The sequence below is a fragment of the Ammodytes marinus genome (assembly GCF_949987685.1).
Source record: "Ammodytes marinus genome assembly, chromosome: 16".
Taxonomy (NCBI): domain Eukaryota; kingdom Metazoa; phylum Chordata; class Actinopteri; order Uranoscopiformes; family Ammodytidae; genus Ammodytes; species Ammodytes marinus.
Window position 1 is genome coordinate 28,410,684 of NC_137220.1, and position 20,497 is coordinate 28,431,180.

General features: G+C 39.0%; 1 protein-coding gene across 2 annotated transcripts; it reads left to right on the plus strand.

Annotated features, from left to right (window-relative positions):
• The first annotated feature begins 1,348 nt into the window (after positions 1-1,348).
• Positions 1,349-19,923, plus strand: adgre5a (adhesion G protein-coupled receptor E5a). Of its 2 annotated transcripts, XM_080044177.1 has the most exons (19): positions 1,349-1,632; positions 5,104-5,184; positions 5,476-5,646; positions 5,762-5,914; positions 6,240-6,386; positions 7,217-7,339; positions 7,463-7,506; positions 7,601-7,705; positions 7,932-8,085; positions 8,347-8,469; positions 8,581-8,771; positions 8,863-9,027; positions 9,137-9,331; positions 17,382-17,599; positions 17,708-17,768; positions 17,861-17,952; positions 18,349-18,517; positions 18,602-18,691; positions 19,011-19,923. In XM_080044177.1, exons 1-19 carry the CDS (start codon positions 1,602-1,604, stop codon positions 19,050-19,052), a joined length of 2,355 nt encoding a protein of 784 aa, XP_079900303.1. In that variant the 5' UTR covers positions 1,349-1,601; the 3' UTR covers positions 19,053-19,923. The 2 variants fall into 2 exon arrangements, with proteins under 2 accessions (XP_079900303.1, XP_079900304.1); XM_080044178.1 differs by lacking the exon at positions 1,349-1,632 and having other exon boundaries at positions 5,129-5,184; positions 5,564-5,646.
• Positions 19,924-20,497: the final 574 nt, after the last annotated feature.

Consider the following 20,497-nt stretch of genomic DNA (forward strand, 5'->3'; position numbering starts at 1 on the left):
GCATGCGCGTGGCTTATATAGCCAGGCTGGCCAATCATGCGTGGCCGCCACAAGTGGTGTGTCTTAAAGAGTATCCACGTCAACTGCCCCTGTGGGGGTCAGTCCCCGTACATATGGAATATGTAGGGTGGAGAGATAGTCTCTCCACTCAGAGAACCTAGGTTACAACGTAACCAACCGTTCCCAGGCCCACAAAGCCCAAAGCCCACCTCATTGTTTCCAAATATTGAATAAAACACCCTGTCTGTCAGCGAGTCGTGGGACAGCGAGGTCAGACCTAAAAATGCCCTTGCCACTGTGAGCTCAAAGCCATAAAAAGTTGCTGAGAATTGAACAATTTGTTTTGTTCATAAGGTTGCTGCTCTTAAAAAAGCTAACAGAATTTTGGTATTTCCTCCGATCAAGTCAGCTCAAACCACAGAAAAACCCATATCCGTAAACAAAAGTATAGTCATGTATGAAGAGATGGCACCTTGGCCTATAGTGCACATGAAAAATGTGTGCTGTGTCAAGGATATGATGTCATACAACAAGGCCTCTCACAATTGAATTTCCGTTTTACTGACACTGCATTCATTTGACACACACACTTTCTTATACACATTATAAGGAACTTGCTTCTAGATTACAGTTTGAACTTGTTTTTGTTCTTCAGTGAACATTAACCCATGACTAAAGTCATTTGCTTTATCTGCCCTTTTTTTATTTTCTTTAAAAAGTACAGTCTGCCCTAACGGAAAGGGGAATGACATACATTCTACTCTGTTCTTTGTTCACTTTTTTCCAAATAAAGCTCAAACATTGTTACTATTGTTGCATTGTCTCAAGCAGATGCACTCAGATTCATAAGCTATATATGTGTCATCGCCATAGTTTGAAGGCTGCGTGCTGAAACTCCTATGTGAGAGTATGCCCACCAGCTGGACTTTGGGAAACAATGGCTAGTCCCATAGTTTAAACTCCACTTGACCCTCTGCAGGCCCCTGATCAACGCAGTGGAAATACTGCAGATATACGGCAGATGAGAAAAGGCAGGAAGAGGAGAAAGAATGGTGAAAACCTGTACACAACACACTGTTCATCTATACATTCTGTTTTGGAAGACTATCGAGATAGTCGAGAGATCTGGGTTAGCAACTTCCTCTAAATATCAACCTGTTTCATCAACCGCAGAAGTTCCTGGTAAGTCACTCTTGGCTAAACGCCCCTGAAAACTACAGTGTCAGAGGCATGATTCAGAAGGGGAGAGAGAGAGAGGGAGAGAGAGAGAGAGAGAGAGAGAGAGAGAGAGAGACCCCACCCTAGAAAATCTAGTGTTACCTCAGTAGTGAGAGCACATGAAAATAAAAAGGGCAGAAAGGCAGGACGAGTGAGTAAAATATTAGAATGAGATGAGGGTTTACTGATTTTATATAGATTTGATTTGCCGGTATCACCATATACTGTAGCTACTTTTTTTTCCTGTGCATCCACTTGGATGCAGAACAGAGGAGAAAATATTCTTTGAAGAAGGGCTCGTGTCTCAATGTGGAGAGTTCCCTGCTTTATGTTTTGGTTTTAGCTTTCCTTCTACAGACCCGGACAGTGTTTCCCTCTTCACCATGGCGGGCAGGTGGAACCTCCTGATACTGGGTGAGTCACATACTGTATGTCATCCATTAGCTGGGATGGAAAATCATATGTTGAGAAAGTTTAAAAAGATCTCTGTGCTCTAAGGATGAGAACTAATGTAGTATTGGCCTAAAACATTTTTTAGAGGAGTCAATAACTGTCTTATAATAATTCAGTCAAGTCAGGTGTTGACCAAAGTGCTTTACAGAGGAATATTAAATACAACTCCATTAAATAAAACTTAAATAAATGTATACATTGAAACATCATTTTATACAATTGTTATTCCTAAATTCCATGTTTTATTTTTTTAACAACTTTCAAATCTCACTGAAATCTCACTAATGAGAAACTAAACTGTCCCAGGCAAGTGATGCCAGACACAGCAACTTTTGTTTCAAACAAAACACTATCTAGGCCCCACTGCACATAGGACATCTGTTCTTCTGCTTTTAAAGGGATATTTATACATTATGACATCACCACACAGCACCCACATTACTTCTCGCCTCATATTGACCACAGTATTTGCCTTCAGAAAAAGTAAAGAGTTGCCTTGAGTATTTCTTACATCATGATGGCAATCTTAGCATGCCTCACACTAATTTAATGTTATCCTGTCCCCAGATATTAAGACAATCTTAATGTACATGGTGTCAGCTGACCAGAAAAAGAGGAACTGCTTAAAACCTTTAAGACGGATATTTCTATCATAAGTTCCCTCTTAAGTCCCTAATGGTGTATTCACACTGGGAAAGTCCGCTAGTTCACTTGCTTTGGTCCAGACCAAATAGAATATAGATTTTTTTTTTTTTTGGTGGGGTCCACTTTCATATTGCCCCTTTTGCAAGTGAACCAGCATTAAGAAGTAAAACCACACGTCATCTGAGGTCATTCATTCACAATGTGAAAACTGCGAAATATATAATTGATATAATATGGGGTTAAAAATAATAAATAAATAGGCCTACATCTAGCCTATAAATAAATTAGAAAAACATAAAATTATTGTTGTTTCATATGGTTATAATATGTAGCCTACGTCAAGGCTACGTTAAGTGGCTTGTAGCCTACGATGTGAAACATAATTTTTACTGTATTTTTGCTGCTGGACGTGCAGCAAAAAGAATTTGCTCAAGCTGAAACAGCTGATTTGTGTGTTGGCTGTGTGTTGGCTGTGTGTCGGCGCAGCTCAGCTCCAAACTGACACGGGGTAGTATTGACGGTTCTTGCAAAGCGCAGCGTGAATCTGTTGGCACTGTGCGGGAGACATTCACCTTTCCTCAGTGGCGAACTTAGCCATTGTGGGGCTCCAGGCGAACAGTCATTTGGGGGCCCTTGCATCTAATGTACCTTATATCGCGCACACTGAGATACTCGATACAAGGGATGAACAAAAGTCACTAGCTTTTTTAAATTTTGGATGAGACTACTCAGGTACGTGTCAGAGGCTTTCTTAGCTTGGATTGGTCTAAGAGGATCCCACATCACAGGGTCAAACTGAGCCATTAACTGAACCTGACCCATGACATGTCCATTGCCTAGTCCTAGTTCATTAAGTGTGTCAGAGGGGCCACACAGAGGAAGCTTTCTCTCTGACAGGAAGTTGATGATTGCCACTAACCTGGATAAAATTCTAGAGACCAATATGACTTTGCTTTCAATTAAATGTGTTGTTTTATTTTTTAAATACACAGTGAATTACAAAATAGCCTGTGTCCACAGAGTCTAGGCCTATTTGAAATAAAATCTTCAAATATAAAAAAAATAAATTAGGTTATAACCCTGCCTTCTTTAAGCATGGATAGTAGTGACTAAATGTGCAGGGGAGAGAGAAATATACACAGATAGAGGGAGGAAGAGATAGCTTTATTTTGCTTTTTTACTTAAATTGATCATTGATGGCTTTAGACTGGCAAGCCTATCAGCTGTTGTTCTGAACAGCTGTTACACACGGAGGTGAAAACGAAATTGAAACTTAACTATCGCCTGGCTGGGCTGACTTAAAGTGGAGCAGCCAAATATAGCCTAAACTAATAGGCCTAAATATTGTTACAAAAATACAGGCAATGTGTTGTGTGATTTTTGTCAGTAGCCTACAGTAGACCTAGAGGCTGGCCCCGATCGCCACTAACTGTTCTGTAATACACGATCGCCGATCACGTGAACACACAGGCGTCTTATATGCATCCAATCCGCGGTTCACGTGGGTCCCAAACCGTGAGGGTTGGTCCGAATGGACCACGGATCAACCGTGATCCGTTGCACCATTAATTATCTCCATCAGTTTGTTGACACACATTCACGTCATTAGCATAGCTGCTGGCTGAGCCACCTGTTGGATTGACAGTAGGAGCTGGAACGTTACCGGTTAATGATGTAGACAGCTGTTCTTCCGTCTAAGGTCCCGCTGCCACCGCGCTGGGTGCTGTAAAAAAGCTTAATAGCTTCGGCAGCTTTGATATTATTTTTATAAAAAAAAAATAGATATGGGGCAAAATATAAAGAGGGCATTTTGGGGGCCCCAAAGGGGCCGGGGCTCCAGGCAATTGCCTGGTTTGCCTCAATGGACGGCCCGCCCCTGCCTTTCCTTCATGTGATCGCTGAACACATCAGCATTTTTACGCGTCCTCTCTATCAAATGTAATACATTCGCACGGGGCTCCCGGTCAAACCACAAATAATCTTCCTAACAATGGCGACAACAACACTTTACCATAGCGATTTATTTAAAAAGAAAATAATGAAAAGGTGCAGTGCTTCCTGCAAGGTCGGATCGAGTCCGGCCAAATTCACACCTCAAACGAAAGCCAGCAGAGTGCGTTTGGAGGCGCACGCGCACCTAGACCATCTCTTCAGCTGGGTCTCGGATCGCTTGTTTGGTCCGCCCCATTTAATAAAAATACACACACAAACATAGCCTACGTGCCCCGAACAACCGAACAAATTATTTATATAATTATGCTATTAATATTGTTATGTTTATTAGTGTTTATGTTTCACGGTCTTGGTTGGTATTATCTAGTTCATGTCATGCGTTCTCCCTTTATTTCGAAAGATAAAAATAATGAATAATAAAACATACACAGTCACAAAAAAAGGAAAAAAATAATGTCACTGGACTCTTTGTCCTGTTCCTCTATTCTGTATGTTACACCCATGTGTTGGTTTCTAGGGCAACCACGGAAGGCTGACTCTGCACCCTGACAGCTTGAGGATTTAATGCTTTTGTGTGCCTGTGCCATGCTCCCTCATGTTTCCTCCTTCATAGGAAGCAGAGTTCTGTCCATTTTGAATTATGTTGCAGATGTTGTGAAGAAAAAAAATCCTAGGAAATGAGGGTATTTACCATTTCTGCCTAGCCTATTTTAAAATGAATTTCATGTCTTGAAATATAGGAGATAGTGTAGATTATGCATGGGCTCCAGTGTAGTGGACATTGCATCAGTGTTCAGAGGGTCCTGAACTGATTGTCACCTTCTTGATTTTCAGCTCTGTACCTCTCCTTCGTCATGGTCCTGTCCAATACATCCTGCACTAAAGGCTTTTATCTTCGGAAGAAAATATGCATTGGTATGAAAAGCAAAACGACCTTCTCACATAACCAACATAGCAAAGAACAAGGATGTATCTTTGCATTTATCAATTAGAAACTAAGCATATACTTATGGAATGGTTTTCTAATCAATTTATGTGAATCTGACATGGATTATCACCTTACTTTCTTTTTTGTCGGCCTAAAAAGATATATTCAAATTTGCAAAAACACAAGACATAGTACTTAGTTTATTAATCAATTTCAAATATGTATTCTTTCGAGTGCTTATTAATGTGATATCCATCTTTTTTGTTTCCGTAATCAAGATGAGAATGAATGTGCTGATGATGAGAATGATCCTGATTACATTGGACCATGTGGAGACAATGCAATCTGTTTAAACACTATTGGCAGCTTCTACTGTCGGTGTGTAGATGGTTTCAGATCAACATCATTGACTACCAATTTTACCGCTGGAACATCTGCAACATGCAAAGGTATGTTCTCTTTGATATTGAATCAATGCAGTGGAAAGGGGGTAATCTGATTCACCTTTTACTGCTGCATCCGTCATCTAAAAATTGAAGTCATGTGTCTGCCCTTTGGTTTAAGATATCAACGAATGTGTGGAAGCCCAAGACATCTGTGGACCAAATGCAGAGTGTTTTAACACAATTCCAAATTATTCCTGCATTTGTGTTGTGGGATTCATTTCCACTACTGGAGTGGAAAGTTTCCACCACAGTGACGGTATAACATGTAGAGGTGAGATGCTTTTCAGTACCTTCACTATATGTAAAACCTTTGTTTATATATTGGCTATATTCAGTATGTGCTCCATGCTCTCTCTCTCTCTCTCTCTCTCTCTCTCTCTCTCTCTCTCTCTCTCTCTCTCTCTCTCTCTCTCTCTCTCTCTCTCTCTCTCTCTCTCTCTCTCTCTGTGTGTCTGTCTGTCTGTCTCACTCTCTCTCTCTCTGCTTAGTAATGTGATGTAAATGTGTTCTTTTCATATTTTTAAGGTGTGAAAATGGATGCCAAGTGACGGTTTCCTTTCTCTGCTATTGTGTGTGTCTTCACCCTGCTCATGTAGATATTGACGAATGTCAAGAGGACAAGGTTTGCGGACAGGATGCAACATGCCTCAACACTCCAGGCAGTTATCAATGTGTCTGTAATGCTGGCTATGGACTGAAATCTGGCAAATCTAACTCATCAGGGAATCAGGAGCAATGTGAAGGTGAGAGCCGTGGCAGGATCCAGCAAAATGCTGTGTAAAGGTCATTACAGTGAATGTTCTTTTCTTCTAGAAAATTGTCACACAAAAGTAATAAATTGATTGTATTTCTTGTGTGGTAATGGGTTAATACTATATTCTCGATATTAAGACTAGAATAAAGTAGTTGATTTTGTAGTATAGTTTATTTATCATGCACTTGGAAGTTTTAAAGGTGCCGTAAACGGAATGGTTCTTTTAGCTAACTCCCTGTCAGTTACTGCAGTTAGCGGTCCCCTCCCTCGTCCCTACGTCACCACATTAATGCACTGCGTTATCTAACATCATCTCAGATCCATAAGTCTGATAAAACATGATAAAAACCATCAAAACTGACATTGGAAAGGATTTTTACCTGCTCCGCCATTGTAGGCCCATAAACATTCACCCATCTATCGCTCTGGCGTGCATCGGCAGTGAGACCATGAGTGAGACGGGTGTCGCTTTGTAGCGTTCTCTCTTGTGATTGGATATTAATTTCGGGATCCCCCGAAAAGTTTATTTGCCGATTACATGCAAAGCAGCTGACTGAGAGATCGGCTTTATGAAACGTGCACATTATGTAAGTGATCACTGTATGAAAAAAGAGCGATTTAACACAAGTAGTCGGCTGGTTTAGACCTGTTGGTTTAGTGAATGGATGTGCTGTGTTTCAGTTCTGTCCGGTCCACTTTATGTTTGTGATGCATTATCTAGCAAATCCTATGGCGGGAAAAGGATATTTTACTGTTCCATGTGCGCTGCCTTAAACACACTGTAGCCATTGTCCCGTTCTTGATTTGTTTCCATTTTAGACATATGTCTGATTGATAAAACAATCTGCGGAAATGGAACCTGCCACCGTGGAGCCAGCGGTCATTACTGTGCATGCCACGCAGGCTTCACTGACTATGGCAACAAAGGCTCTCTCTGCACTGGTAGGAACACAACACAACTCATCTTTTTCCAACATCCATTGCTGAAGTAATATTTGTTCAGTAAATATATAAACAGAACGTTAAAAGGTATCCCCATAATATACTTGCTTCCTGTTTCCTCAGCGTTAAACTGTGATGTTTTCAAAGATTTGAACAATCTGAAAGAGGTAACGCTAAACCAGAAACAGTCTCATCACAGTTCAACATACACTCATAATGACTGTTGCCTCATACTTTGGTTTTATTCTCCCCAAATCCTAGCACTTCCTCGTTGCACACGATCTAGTGATGCAGTTGAAAAACAGCTGCCTGGCACTGACAGAAAGTGAGAATCCAACAGAGCTGGATGGAGAGGACATGCTAAAGGTATTTATTCACATAATTTAACTGAAATGGAAAAAAAAGGCTTCAGTCATTCACAACGGGCACAGAGAAAAAGGAAGTTCCACCCCCCTTCTAGCTCACATGGTGTTCAGATGTCTGTTTATGTCGGCCTGAGGTGGTATGCAGCCTGAAAGTCTGTCTCGGCCCTGACTGTGTCTGCTGTTTGTCCCTGCTCATGCTTATGTTGCTCCCTCTGCTTTGGCTGCAGAGACTGTTGGCTCTCATTGATGACATCTTGTCCGGTGGAGCCTTCAAGGATAACAGGAAAGTCTCCACCTTTCTGCACGTAGTGGAGAGCGCTCTGAGGCTCATAGGACCGTTCACTAAGCCCCCAGGGACAGCAAGGTCCTCCACTCACACAGGTTCAATAAAAATTATTTGATATATCGCAATCACAGCGATGCTGCTGAATAGGCTTTCCTTGATTTGTTTAATCGTTCAAAAAGATATGTATGATTCAGTCTTTGTTAATTTACTGAATGTGTTCCTTTAAGATTATTTACACTTATTTAGATGTATGTTTATTTTCAACAGCTGGTGAATTTATCTTTTGCTGAATTCATCTAAAGTATTAACAGTTACTGTTTGTTTTCTAAAAGACTTCTCTTTTTATCCACATCCAGAGCTGCAGCATCTGATACATAAGGAGGCCGACCTTCCCCAGGGACCTGTGACTGTAGAATCTACACAAGCTGACATGGCCATCCAGTGGGAGACTGCTGCTGGAGACCCTTCCTATTACCCTGGTAATGATGTTGTCTAACACGTTATAATAACCACTTTCTTTGAGACATACAGTAGGGGACTTACAAATGTAATGAATGTCCACTTAATCCAGTGTTGTACTATTGTGAAAGGCTTTACAACAGTGTCCTTGCTGAGCTATGAAAACCTGGAAGACTCAGCAGATGGCTTCTTTAATGGGATGGAATCACAAGAAGACCAAAGCTTCAAGATCAATTCTAAAGTCGTGACTGCCGTCGTCAGTAACAGAAACACAAGCCGCCTCAAAGAGCCAGTCAGGTTAACTTTCAAACACCTGAAACAGGTAGCATAACGTTTGCTATTAAAGATCATTACCGAACGCCACAGGAAAATGTTACCTCTATAATGGTCGTCATCTCTACTTGGTTTCACAGTCAAATGAGTCTAACCACACCTGTGTGTTCTGGGATTCTTCAATGTACGGAGGAACATGGTCTTCCCGTGGCTGCAGTGTGCTGCGGTCCAACCCTGAATACACTGTGTGTTCCTGCAACCATCTGAGCAGCTTCGCTGTGCTCATGGCGCTGTATGAGACGGAGGTTAGAACTCTGTTAAATGTTTGATGATACATGAAACAAAATTCAGATTTAATACTTTAAAGAGTGTTTGTGTTCTGTAAGGAAACCTTCTCCCTCTGTCTCCCAACAGGACAGATTTGAGTTGCAGCTGATCACCTGGGTTGGACTGTCGCTGTCACTCATTTGTCTGTTTATCTGCATCCTGACGTTCTCATTGATCCGATCCATACGCAGCACAAGAACCACCATCCATTTGCACCTCTGCATCAGCCTCTTCATTGCCACCATTATCTTCCTTGCAGGCATCTCTCATACAGGGAACCGGGTAAATACTACTGCAACAGCATGCACAGTCAAAATGCCTGCGTTTACATTAGTTATGAGTGTGTTGTTTTTACCAGTGTGTCCCTTAACATGAACAATGACGAGGCATGAATTGGTGCCAAAATATATCTTATTCATTGAAGATGACTAGATTAAAACCATTTTAAAAGAGGGATGCAATAGTAGCAGTCCCGGATTAACAGTTTACTCTCCTTGTGGTATAAAAAGGTCTGGTCCACACGTGCACGCTGAATAGCCACTGTGGAAGACAAAAGAAACGAAAGAACCTAAAGCCAACACCAAACAAAAGGGAAAACGCATGCAGTATCTACTAAATATGTAACACAAGAAGTAAATAATAAAATGTGCATTTAGCAATACATAAAGTGTCAAACCGTGCAGTCCCACCACAGAAAGCTTAGACATGTGTCGCCACGGGCCCAGCCTTGTACAGAGATCCCTGAAATGTAGAAGGAGATTAATCTGAGTTACACAATTCTAGTCATACCAAGAGCTAGTAAAATAGGCCTACAAAATAAAACAAACAAACATAAAGAAAATATAAAACAGTAGAAAACAGTGGCTGAACTGGGCCCAGTTCCCTCCGTTAAGAATGGGAATCTTGTATCTGTCTATCGCTGTGCAGAGGGGGAGAGACGAAGGGCACACAGAGAAATAGCAAGAGACAGTGTGTTAGCACAGATAGTATATAAACACTGGCAAACTTTTATGGCTTCCTGCCTATGCTTCCTGCCTAACTACGTGACATCATGGGCCGGTTTCACAGACAGGGCCTAGATTAAGCCAGGAGTAGGCCTTAATGTGGACTAGTTAAACTGGGACGTTTAAGTCACTTTCATGGATATGGTTTAAGTTTGGCTTAGTTAGTCTGAGACTATGAAGTCCAGGGGCCTATTGCATAAAACTAGGATAAGGGATTAACCTAGGATATTTCGGTTATCCTGGCTTGCGTTAGCCATGATCCGGTTGCATAAAAGCGGAGGGACAGAAGTTACCATGGAGATTTATCCTTTACATTTAGCCTGGTCCCGACCAGGCTAAACGTAAAGGATAAACTTATTCTGTTGCCTGATTGGCTCAGTCAGCTGTCACTCCGATCTGAAATCAAGGTGTTTAACAGTTATTCCATGATCTTCTGTGTACTGCTTTATTTTCATTAGCCTGTTTTAAGGTACCACATAAAAGACTGCATTGTCATTTAGTGAAATAGTTCTTCCTTTTTATTTATTTAACCTGAACCATTTATAATTAACTTAATTATAATTAGATTAAGATGCAATGATATAAATTATAATAATTGATGTTCAATATTGCAGGCTATATTTATACAATTGATTATCGATGGCAGATGACGTTGCAAGTGTGGGTCAAATAAATTCACTTTGTACTTATAACTATATCGAGGTGCATCTAAAACAAAATTCAATATCAATGAAAAATTCCTTTTTTCTGTAATTGAATTCAAAAAGTGAAACTTAAATATATTCTAGATTCATTACACATGAAGTGAAATTAATCTAGAATAAACATACTTTTCAGGAGGTCGACAGTTCTGTATTATAAATCCTTTTTCTGATTGGTTGTATGTAACATTCTAATATTTTGAGATACTGGATTTTTTATTCCATGATCTATCAATCATCCAAAAAAAGGCCTGACATATTTCACTTTGTGTAATGAATCTATGAAAGTTGCACTTTTTGAATGGACTTTCCATGATATAACATTTTTTAGATGCACCTGCAGACTGCTCACTGTCAACTATTTTATCATAAAACAATGCAGGGACATCAAGATCAGATGGCAGAGAATACATCTACTGTATGAAATGAACTGCCCCCTCACTTACGGTTTAAACTACTAGGCATTGTGGGAAAATGGGCCGTCTTTTCCATTTTTCCATCAGTAAATCTGTGTTCGATCTCTGGGTCTACTTCTGAAAGCTGTGGGCTGGCACTTAACAGAATAGGCTCGTTCGACCTAACTTTCAGCTCGTCTGGAAAGTAGACGAGAGTAGCCGAGTGCAGTCGGGGGAGTGACGAAAAAGCCTGACTGAAGCCGGACAGCTCCGAGTCGGAAGTAGCGTCCTTGTTGCGGATGCAGTTTGTTTTCTAGTTTTATTTTGAAGGCCTATTAGAAACATATTCGCAGGAGAGTCACACATGCTACAACCGATTAGAAGCAGAACACAACACAAAGACGAGTAAACACTTTAAAAGCGAGGGGCATTTTCAAAACAAGAAACGAGATATAATATCCCCATTCCCCACACATCTTTATCTTTCTTGTTACTTTACTAGAAAACCTAATTTTAAGTGATAAAGAATAATTTACTAATCCAAATAAAGGAGGTTTAGTATTTCTCCCTTCACATAACGAAGATGATCGGCCTAAATAAAGTTAAAGAAGGTCTAAGAAAAGATCCCTTATTATTATTGTAGAGATGGATATGATGAACTGTATTATGATGTGTAACAAACAACTACTTGTTGTAGTTTTGGTCTGGCTTTGCGACACTACATGTAAAATACAATTCCCAGACCATTTAGATCACTTGAAATAAGCCTATGATTTAATCTTAATGGTATAAAAATCACTTCACCAAGATCTTATGTGACTCAAGTTTGTGTTCACTTTTAAATCTATACAGGAGAGTTACACATCCAAATTATTTCTATGTCAAGGGTTCAGATCAGTGGAGGTTTAACTCTGATTAAGTAGGCTACATTTCTGCTTAAATGCATATTGTGGCGGCCTAATGATTAAACATAAATTAAAATCAAAAAGAATGGATCGTAATTTAATTTTGAGCGGTGATGTCAGACTTTTGCCTAACCAATTGGGGAAACGCATCGAAGGCACGGGGTTTAAACTCCCAATTAGCGCTCAGCTCCGCCTGTCAGCAAGACGTTTCCCATCAGACATTTCGCTCCCGCAGCCCGTGGGGAGCAACTGCAGCGACTTGCTCCAGTGTCTGTGTCCGTCTTGATACCGCGGGACTTCAAAGTCTCAAGCAGCCGAGCCGCAGCCAGCCGCGGGTGCAAGTGGGACAAAAAGTCTAACCATAATGCAGTGCGCTCAGCAAGACGAGCGTCATAATTGCGCAGGTCTTAGCAAGACGGCGATAGGTCGAACGAGCCTAATTACTTACACCTGGCTTGACAAAGCGGCCCCTTTACATCCTGGATTGGCGTTTATGCAACTGACTAATCCAAAGTGCCCAGGCTAGACTTTGTCAAGGCTGGCTTTATCAATCATCCTGGATGTCTTTATTCCACTTTTATGCAATAGGCCCCAGGGGCCTATTGCATAAAACTAGGATAAGGGATTAACCTAGGATATTTCGGTTATCCTGGCTTGCCATGATCCGGTTGCATAAAAGCGGAGGGACATAAATTACCATGGAGATTTATCCTTTACGTTTAGCCTGGTCCCGACCAGGCTAAACGTAAAGGATAAACTTATTCTGTTGCCTGATTGGCTCAGTCAGCTGTCACTCCGATCTGAAATCAAGGTGTTTAACAGTTATTCCATGATCTTCTGTGTATTGCTTTATTTTCATTAGCCTGTTTTAAGGTACCACATAAAAGACTGCATTGTCATTTAGTTAAATAGTTATTTTTTAAAATGTATTTAACCTGAACCATTTATAATTAGATTAAGATGCAATGATATAAATTATAATAATTTATGTTCAATATTGCAGGCTATATTTATACAATTGATTATCGATGGCAGATGACGTTGCAAGTGTGGGTCAAATAAATTCACTTTGCACTTATAACTATATCGAGGTGCATCTAAAAAAAAATTCAATATCAATGAAAAATTCCTTTTTTCTGTAATTGAATTCAAAAAGTGAAATTTAAATATATTCTAGAAATTCATTACACATAAAGTGAAATTAATCTAGAATAAACATACTTTTCAGAAGGTCGACATTTCTGTATTATAAATCCTTTTTCTGATTGGTTGTATGTAACATTCTAATATTTTGAGATACTGGATTTTTTTATTCCATGATCTATCAATCATCCAAAAAAAGGCCTGACATATTTCACTTTGTGTAATGAATCTATGAAAGTTTCACTTTTTGAATGGACTTTCCATGATATTCAATTTTTTAGATGCACCTGCAGACTGCTCACTGTCAACTATTTTATCATAAAACAATGCAGGGACATCAAGTGCAGTCTGTATGAAATGAACTGCCCCCTCACTTACGGTTTAAACTAGCAAGGCATTGTGGGAAAATGGGCCGTCTTTTTCATTTTTCCATCAGTAAATCTGTGTTCGATCTTTGGGTCTACTTCTGAAAGCTGTGGGCTGGCACTTAACAGAATTACTTACACCTGGCTTGACAAAGCAGCCCCTTTACATCCTGGATTGGCGTTTATGCAATTGACTAATCCAAAGTGCCCAGGCTAGACTTTGTCAAGGCTGGCTTTATCAATCATCCTGGATGTCTTTATTCCACTTTTATGCAATAGGCCCCTGGAGTAAGGTAAGTAAGCCTGATTGTAAACACCTGCCCATGAGCACATGCTGCTGTTCCAACAGTGATCATAAAAACCTGGAGTGGAGCAGAAACACCATTGCTTGTGAGAAAAAACAATAACAGAGGCTAAAAAAATCCTGTCAATAAACTTTAATGAATTTGAAAAAAATCTCTTAAAAAAATTAGTTTGAAACCATCCGGTTATAGAATCTAAACGCCATACTGCTGGGACTGAGCAAATACATAGTTGGGCCACAATTTGAAACAAATTCAATTCTAATGAAAATGTTACTAAGACAACAATACACCAACTTCAGGTTATCTTCATTATTATCCGTATTTCACAACTTTCTCATTTATAATTTTGACATTATATTTAATGATATCTGCACTGATAGACTGTAGAAAAACCTGAATCTTTAAAGAAGAGCTTGCCACAACCTTTCAACAAAGGACAAAAAAGATGACGTTACATGAAAGTTAGCCTGAGAATTCCATGAACAGAAAATGCAATATCTGAAGGAAGTATGACGTGAAAATTAAAATTCTACAGGTGGAATTGGACATGAAGTTGGAAGAGAGAGCTATGATTCAAACAAGATACAGTACTGAGACAATTGAGATTACTAATCACAGTGAAGATATAAGTAGAAATAAAAGGTGTTCATGTTGTGTTGTCATTTTGTTATTCATGTGTGTCAGTGTTTTAAATCACAACAACCACATTTGAAAACAGAATTGTTTTAGACACTCATTTTATTATGCTGAAATACATCGCCCTTAGCTCAGTTGGTAGGGTGCCCCCCCCCCCCCAGCAGCAGACCCGGGTTTGATTCCCGCCCGCGGTTGTTCTCTGCATGTCACTCCCCTCTCTGCCCCATTTCACCTCTGTCTCTCTGCACTGTCAATAAAGCATAAAAATGCCAAAAAAAAATCTTAAAAAAAAAAAAAAAAAGTTGTTATTTTCAGTGCATTTTCCATATTGAAAGTGGCCTCGAAATGTAAGTTCATCAAATAAATGTTTTGGATAAGACCTTTCCACAAGTACTCTTCTGGCTGGCCTCTGCAGTGGGATTTGGTCTTCATTTAGATATTCCAAATAGTCCATGGGCCAATCCGAATAGTCCAATCTCCTAACCTATAAGCCTCCTTTCCTATACCTTAACCCCTAAACGTCATCGGGGTTAAGGAGATATGAAAGGTGTTTCCTATCGAACATAGGAAAAGACAGCACTGTTTCAAATGAATTCGACTCCACTTTTCCTAACCGACGTCATTGCGCGACGGCGAGTATTGCTGACGTGAGTCACAAGCGTGAAACTACACTAGCCTATTCTCCGAAAATTGACTACAACAAGCGCTCGTTTGATCCATGCGTTCTTTTCATATTGATTTTAATCAGTTTGTCGCTAACAGAGTGAGAATCACTCGCATATATCCCAATTCACATGTGGAATAAAAAGAGCTACACTTATGTTGATGTTGAAATGAACTGCCCCCAGTAACTTCATTAAATGTGAAGTTGGTATTTAATTTTCTTATGGTGTAAATGATGTGCTACGAAAATAACTATTATGATGTTGGTCTTTTATGAGTTCTTTATTATCTTTATGGGGGAGGGGGGGGGGGTATTTTGTTTTAGCCGAGTTAAATATTCCTCTCTTCTCCTCTCTTCTGTTTTACCTCTCGTTCGTATTCGTGTAGAGTCGGTAAACTCCGGCGGTGGCCTGTTGCTTTAAATCTTGCCGCCGTAAAGGATTATGGGATACCACTATCTCCTTTCCTTTCGCATAGGTTGGTCCGGAGTAACCTATGCTAAAGGAGGGTTAAAGGATGAATCGAGGCTCCTTTCCTATGCCTTTCCTAAGCATTTTGAGAATTCGAATCACCTATCCGCCGAGTACTTCCGGGTCACCTCGATAGAAAAGGAAATTTCCTATGCAAAAAAGACTATTCGGATTGGCCCCATGCTCTCTCACAAACACCACTAAACTGAAGTTAAACCTGCCTCTTTGGAGGATTAATTTAAGATCAAATTTAGACCTAGAGTAGCTCTAGTCGTCCGTCTTGCAATTGGCTTTGTTTAATCCAGAATAGCTTTACAGTTTTTTTCGATCGCTAAACCACAGTGGGCACAACTGTAGCTCAATGTGCAAAACTCTAACTACAGTCTGCACTACCAACAGTCGTTGGAGCTGAACAGTTCACTTCACCTGCAAAACAGGTTCAGTGCAGCAAACACTATGAACCAGCCTCATTGAGATAACACACACTGTCACTCAGAACCTGCTCAGAGTATAAACACTAGCATCAAACCCCAATACACAAATTACAAACTTTTAATCTTTACAGTGTGAATAATATGAGTTATTTCACACAAATTACATAATATTTCTTTGATGAAAGGGTGAAATTCTTTCACATGAAATTGTTTATTTTATAACATACCATTTTTTTTAGGAAAACAAAAATAAATGAAAATCAGAAGTTTGCTTCAATAGATACACATTTTGTATACTTTATTGAAAACATTTCCAAATGTAGTATTTATCTGTTTAAATATTCTATAATTGTAATACAGAAATCAATTCCTGTAATGTTGTCATTTACTGTAAGGATGCAACTCTAAGCTGTTTGTTTGCTGGAAAATTCGTATTACAGATGCAACTTTAGATTTTTGAATGTGTGGTTTACAGTTGTGGCAGCAGTGTGTTAGCATTTGAAAAAAGTGCTGGAAATCCACATTGTTGTGCAGGCTGTGGTTAAGCCATGAGATAGGTGTGTAGAGTTTTGAAAATTGTGTTTAAGCAATGAAAAACTAGCTACAGTTTGGTCCGAATGAACCGCTGCTCTGCATACTGTTGTTAGAGTTTTGCACTTGTCGTTTCAGTTGTGCCCACTGTGGTTTAGCAATCGTAAAAAACTGTAGGTTCTGAGTGAATTTATTTCTGTATTACAATTATAGAATATTTAAACAGATAAATACTACATTTGGAAATGTTACCAATAAAGTATAAAATAAAAAGATGTACCTATTGAAGCAAACTTCTTATTTTAATTTATTTTTGTTTACCTAAACATAACTGGTATGTTATAAAATAAACAATTTCATGTGAATTATTATTTGTGTGAAGTAACTCAAATTATTCAAAACTATAAAGATTAAAAGTTTGTAATTTGTGTATTGGGGTTTGATGCTAGTGTTTATACTCTGAGTGTGTTCTGAGTGACAGTGTGTGTTATTTCAATGAGGGTGGTTCATAGTGTTTGCAGCACTGAGCCTATTTTGCAGGTGAAGTGAACTGTTCAGCTCCAGTGACTGTTGGTAGTGCAGACTGTAGTTAGAGTTTTGCACATTGAGCTACAGTTGTGCCCACTGTGGGTTAGCGATCGAAAAAAACTGTAAGTAAAACACAGCTGAATGATTTATGTGTGCCTGAAGATAGACAACAATTCTACAAGTACTTTCTCCCCATATATCAGGATGTTTGGTCCTTTTATTACTCAACTCATCCTAATGTCTCTCCTTTAGGTTGGCTGTGCAGTGATAGCAGGACTACTGCATTTCTTCTACCTGGCAGCATTTTGCTGGATGTGTCTGGAGGGCATACAACTCTTCAGGATGGTAGTTCTGGTCTTCAATACCAACTTCAAAACCCTCTACATGATGGCAGGTGGCTATGGAGTCCCAGCTGTGATTGTCGCTATCTCTGCCTTAGCTAATGCCCAGGGATATGGCTCTAAGAGGCAGTAAGTTCTCCATGTTGATGCTGATCTTGCTGTGTTTTTACTTAATACCAGAATCGCACGTTATGTTGACATACAGTCTGCTCAATCAGCTCTCAATTTGCATTGTAGTTGTTGGTTAAACCTGGAATCCATTTGGAGTTTCTTTGGCCCTGCTTGTGTCATCATATTGGTGAGTAAGGCTAAATAAAAATGATTGAGATGAATAAACCCTTAATTTGAACTTGCTGGTTTTTTTTTAATCCTCGTCTTTGTTTCCTACAGGCGAACGTTTTCTTCTTTCTCATCACTGTGTGGAAGTTGGCACAGAAGTTCTCAAGTTTAAACCCTGACTTGGATAAACTGCAGAAAATAAAGTGAGTCAGCACTAACCCACAAGCTGCCTGCAACAATCACACACACATACAGTAGCCTATGCTATATATGTGAGCATATACAGCTCCGTAAAAAATTAAGAGACCACTCCAAATGTTCAGTGTCTCTTGTTTTACTCTTCATATGTATATGTTTGAGTAAAATGAACATTTAGATTTTATAATATAAACTACTGACAACATTTCTACCAAAATTACAATAAAAATATTGTCATTTAGAGCATTTTCAATAAGTAATGTAGCGATAAAGATTTAGGAAAAATCCAGACTGGTCTCTTAATTTTTTCCGGGGCTGTATTTGCGATTCATGTTTTTTACTCAAGTGTGAAAGTGCCTCACTCAGATTTGACCTGTGTGTGTCTCTGTTGCCTCCTGCAGGGCATTCACCATTACTGCAGTGGCTCAGCTCTGTGTGTTGGGCACCATGTGGATCTTTGGTTGTTTCCAGTTTGGGAAGGGCACAACAGCCATGTCTTACCTGTTCACCATCTTAAACTGCCTTCAGGGGGTTATGCTCTTTGTCATGCACTGTCTGTTCTCTAAACAGGTCGGTCACACTCCTCTCTGAAATAAATAAAGGACATCTGCTGCTTTTTCTGGTGTCAAAAGTTAATTTGTATTGTGTTTGTAGGTGAGGGAAGAGTATGGAAATATCAGATCCAAATGCTGTGCACCAAGGAAGAAGCGCTACTCAGAGTTCAGTGACTCCAGCAAAGCTCAGGTAAACCATTCTTTATATTTCACCAAAATGTCTTATGGTGAGGGTAAACTGAATAATCAAATGATTTTCCATCCACATACACTTCATCAGAATATGACATAGCAGTGTGCTGAACTAAATGCAATACAGCATAATATGTATTTCCTTGTTGATTTGGCTCCCATTTTTATTTTCATTTGACACATATAATCGAAAGGAGGTTGGGAAACATGTGGATTTAGCCTACTCCTTGTTAAATAAAGGATGTCTGCTCAGCAAGCAACAGTGAAGTAATGGAGAAGTGTCTGTCATAAAATGTGCTTGTCTCTCCCCTCTTCAGGCATCCAAGAGCAACCAGGACACAGGAGAGTCTCGCATCTGAAGAACAAAACATCATGTGTCTTTTTATTTACGTGTATAGGCTGCCATTTCAGCCATAACTTACTGCTATTTGTAACCAATGCACCAGTTTGCTTTACTGTAAAATGTAACTAGTATCTTTCTTTATCATTTCTCTATTGAGTTTTTTTTCTTTGCATTTTAAGCTATTGAAATAGAACAGTTGATTGTTATAATTGAATACAAATTAAGGATTTCCTTTGAAATAAAAAAATCTAATTCGACATTGAATATTACAATACCACAGACGATCTTCAAAAATGTAATGTGTTGCTGTTTAATTGCAAAGCTGTTAATGTGAACCATGATTTAAGCACTTACTGTGTTTTAATCTCATGTCCACATCTATTTTATTTGAGTATTTATCAAATGTTAAATAATGTTGCTCACAGTGGGAAAATAAATCTCTTAATGTTTAGATTGTTTGTATGTGGAAAATCTTTTAGACCAAAATACCCAAATGAATGATGATATTATGAAAAGCTGTAATCAGGTCCATCTGATAATGCTTGTTATATAATCCAGGTACTTTACTCAACCAGGAAAAAACCTATCAAAGATACTTCTGGTGCACTTTGTTATCCACCATATTTAAATTGATATTATCTTAACACAACCAATAAAAAGGAGACGGAAATGTTTTTTTAAATATATGTGTGTGTATATATTGCTGGTCAACTGCTGTGCAGTACGTTAGTGACTGCATTCCTGCTCAATTTTGCATTCTGTAATATCTTAAATGTGTTGTATCAAAATATTTGATAAGATTTGTGTTATTTACCAAGTTTAGATGATACATATTTTTAAAGAAGACTTTTTTTATAATAGTATATTAGTTTTGAAAACTGTTTTAGCACAAGTTTGGACTTTGGTCAAAATATGTATCCCTTGTTTTGTATTTTCAATTTCTGTTTTAAAAGTTGTTTTAATAAAATGTTCAAGTGATTTTATACTTCTTATGCAAATGCTGGAAACATTGTATTAAACAGATGTTTTGATGCAGCTCATGCTTAAAGGACGTTAGAAGGGCGTCTCACCACTATTCGGAAATGATTGTATTCCAAATAGAATAAATGTGTTTTTAAATAGCTGAAAGGCAAAAACACTTTTTCTTTAAAGTTATTTAGGTAAAGCCCAGAATAATCAGAAATAGCAACAAAATATTAACAAAATAAGAGTGAAGTTAAGAATTTTGAGCTTTGCACCTTCCAGTCTGATATGCATATATTCATAGTTACATAACTAGCTGGCTGACTTCAAAGATACTAACTGTTAAACATACAGAGGAAATGGAACTTCCTCTCCACTTCTGTCCTGTTTACACAATGCTCTCAAAAAACAACTCTGGAGTCTCAAAGTTGGTACTTGAATTTTGATGAGCAGTTAGTTTAGCTGGTTTTAGGAGTCCTGAAAAAACATGTTTTTCCC

Bases quoted from the DNA above. Each gene is read 5' to 3' on its own strand.
- adgre5a (XM_080044177.1), top strand. From the start codon at position 1,602: ATGGCGGGCAGGTGGAACCTCCTGATACTGG. The intron at 5,647-5,761 runs GTATGTTCTCTT...CTTTGGTTTAAG, and splicing joins AACATCTGCAACATGCAAAG to ATATCAACGAATGTGTGGAA. The intron at 9,028-9,136 runs GTTAGAACTCTG...GTCTCCCAACAG, and splicing joins TGGCGCTGTATGAGACGGAG to GACAGATTTGAGTTGCAGCT.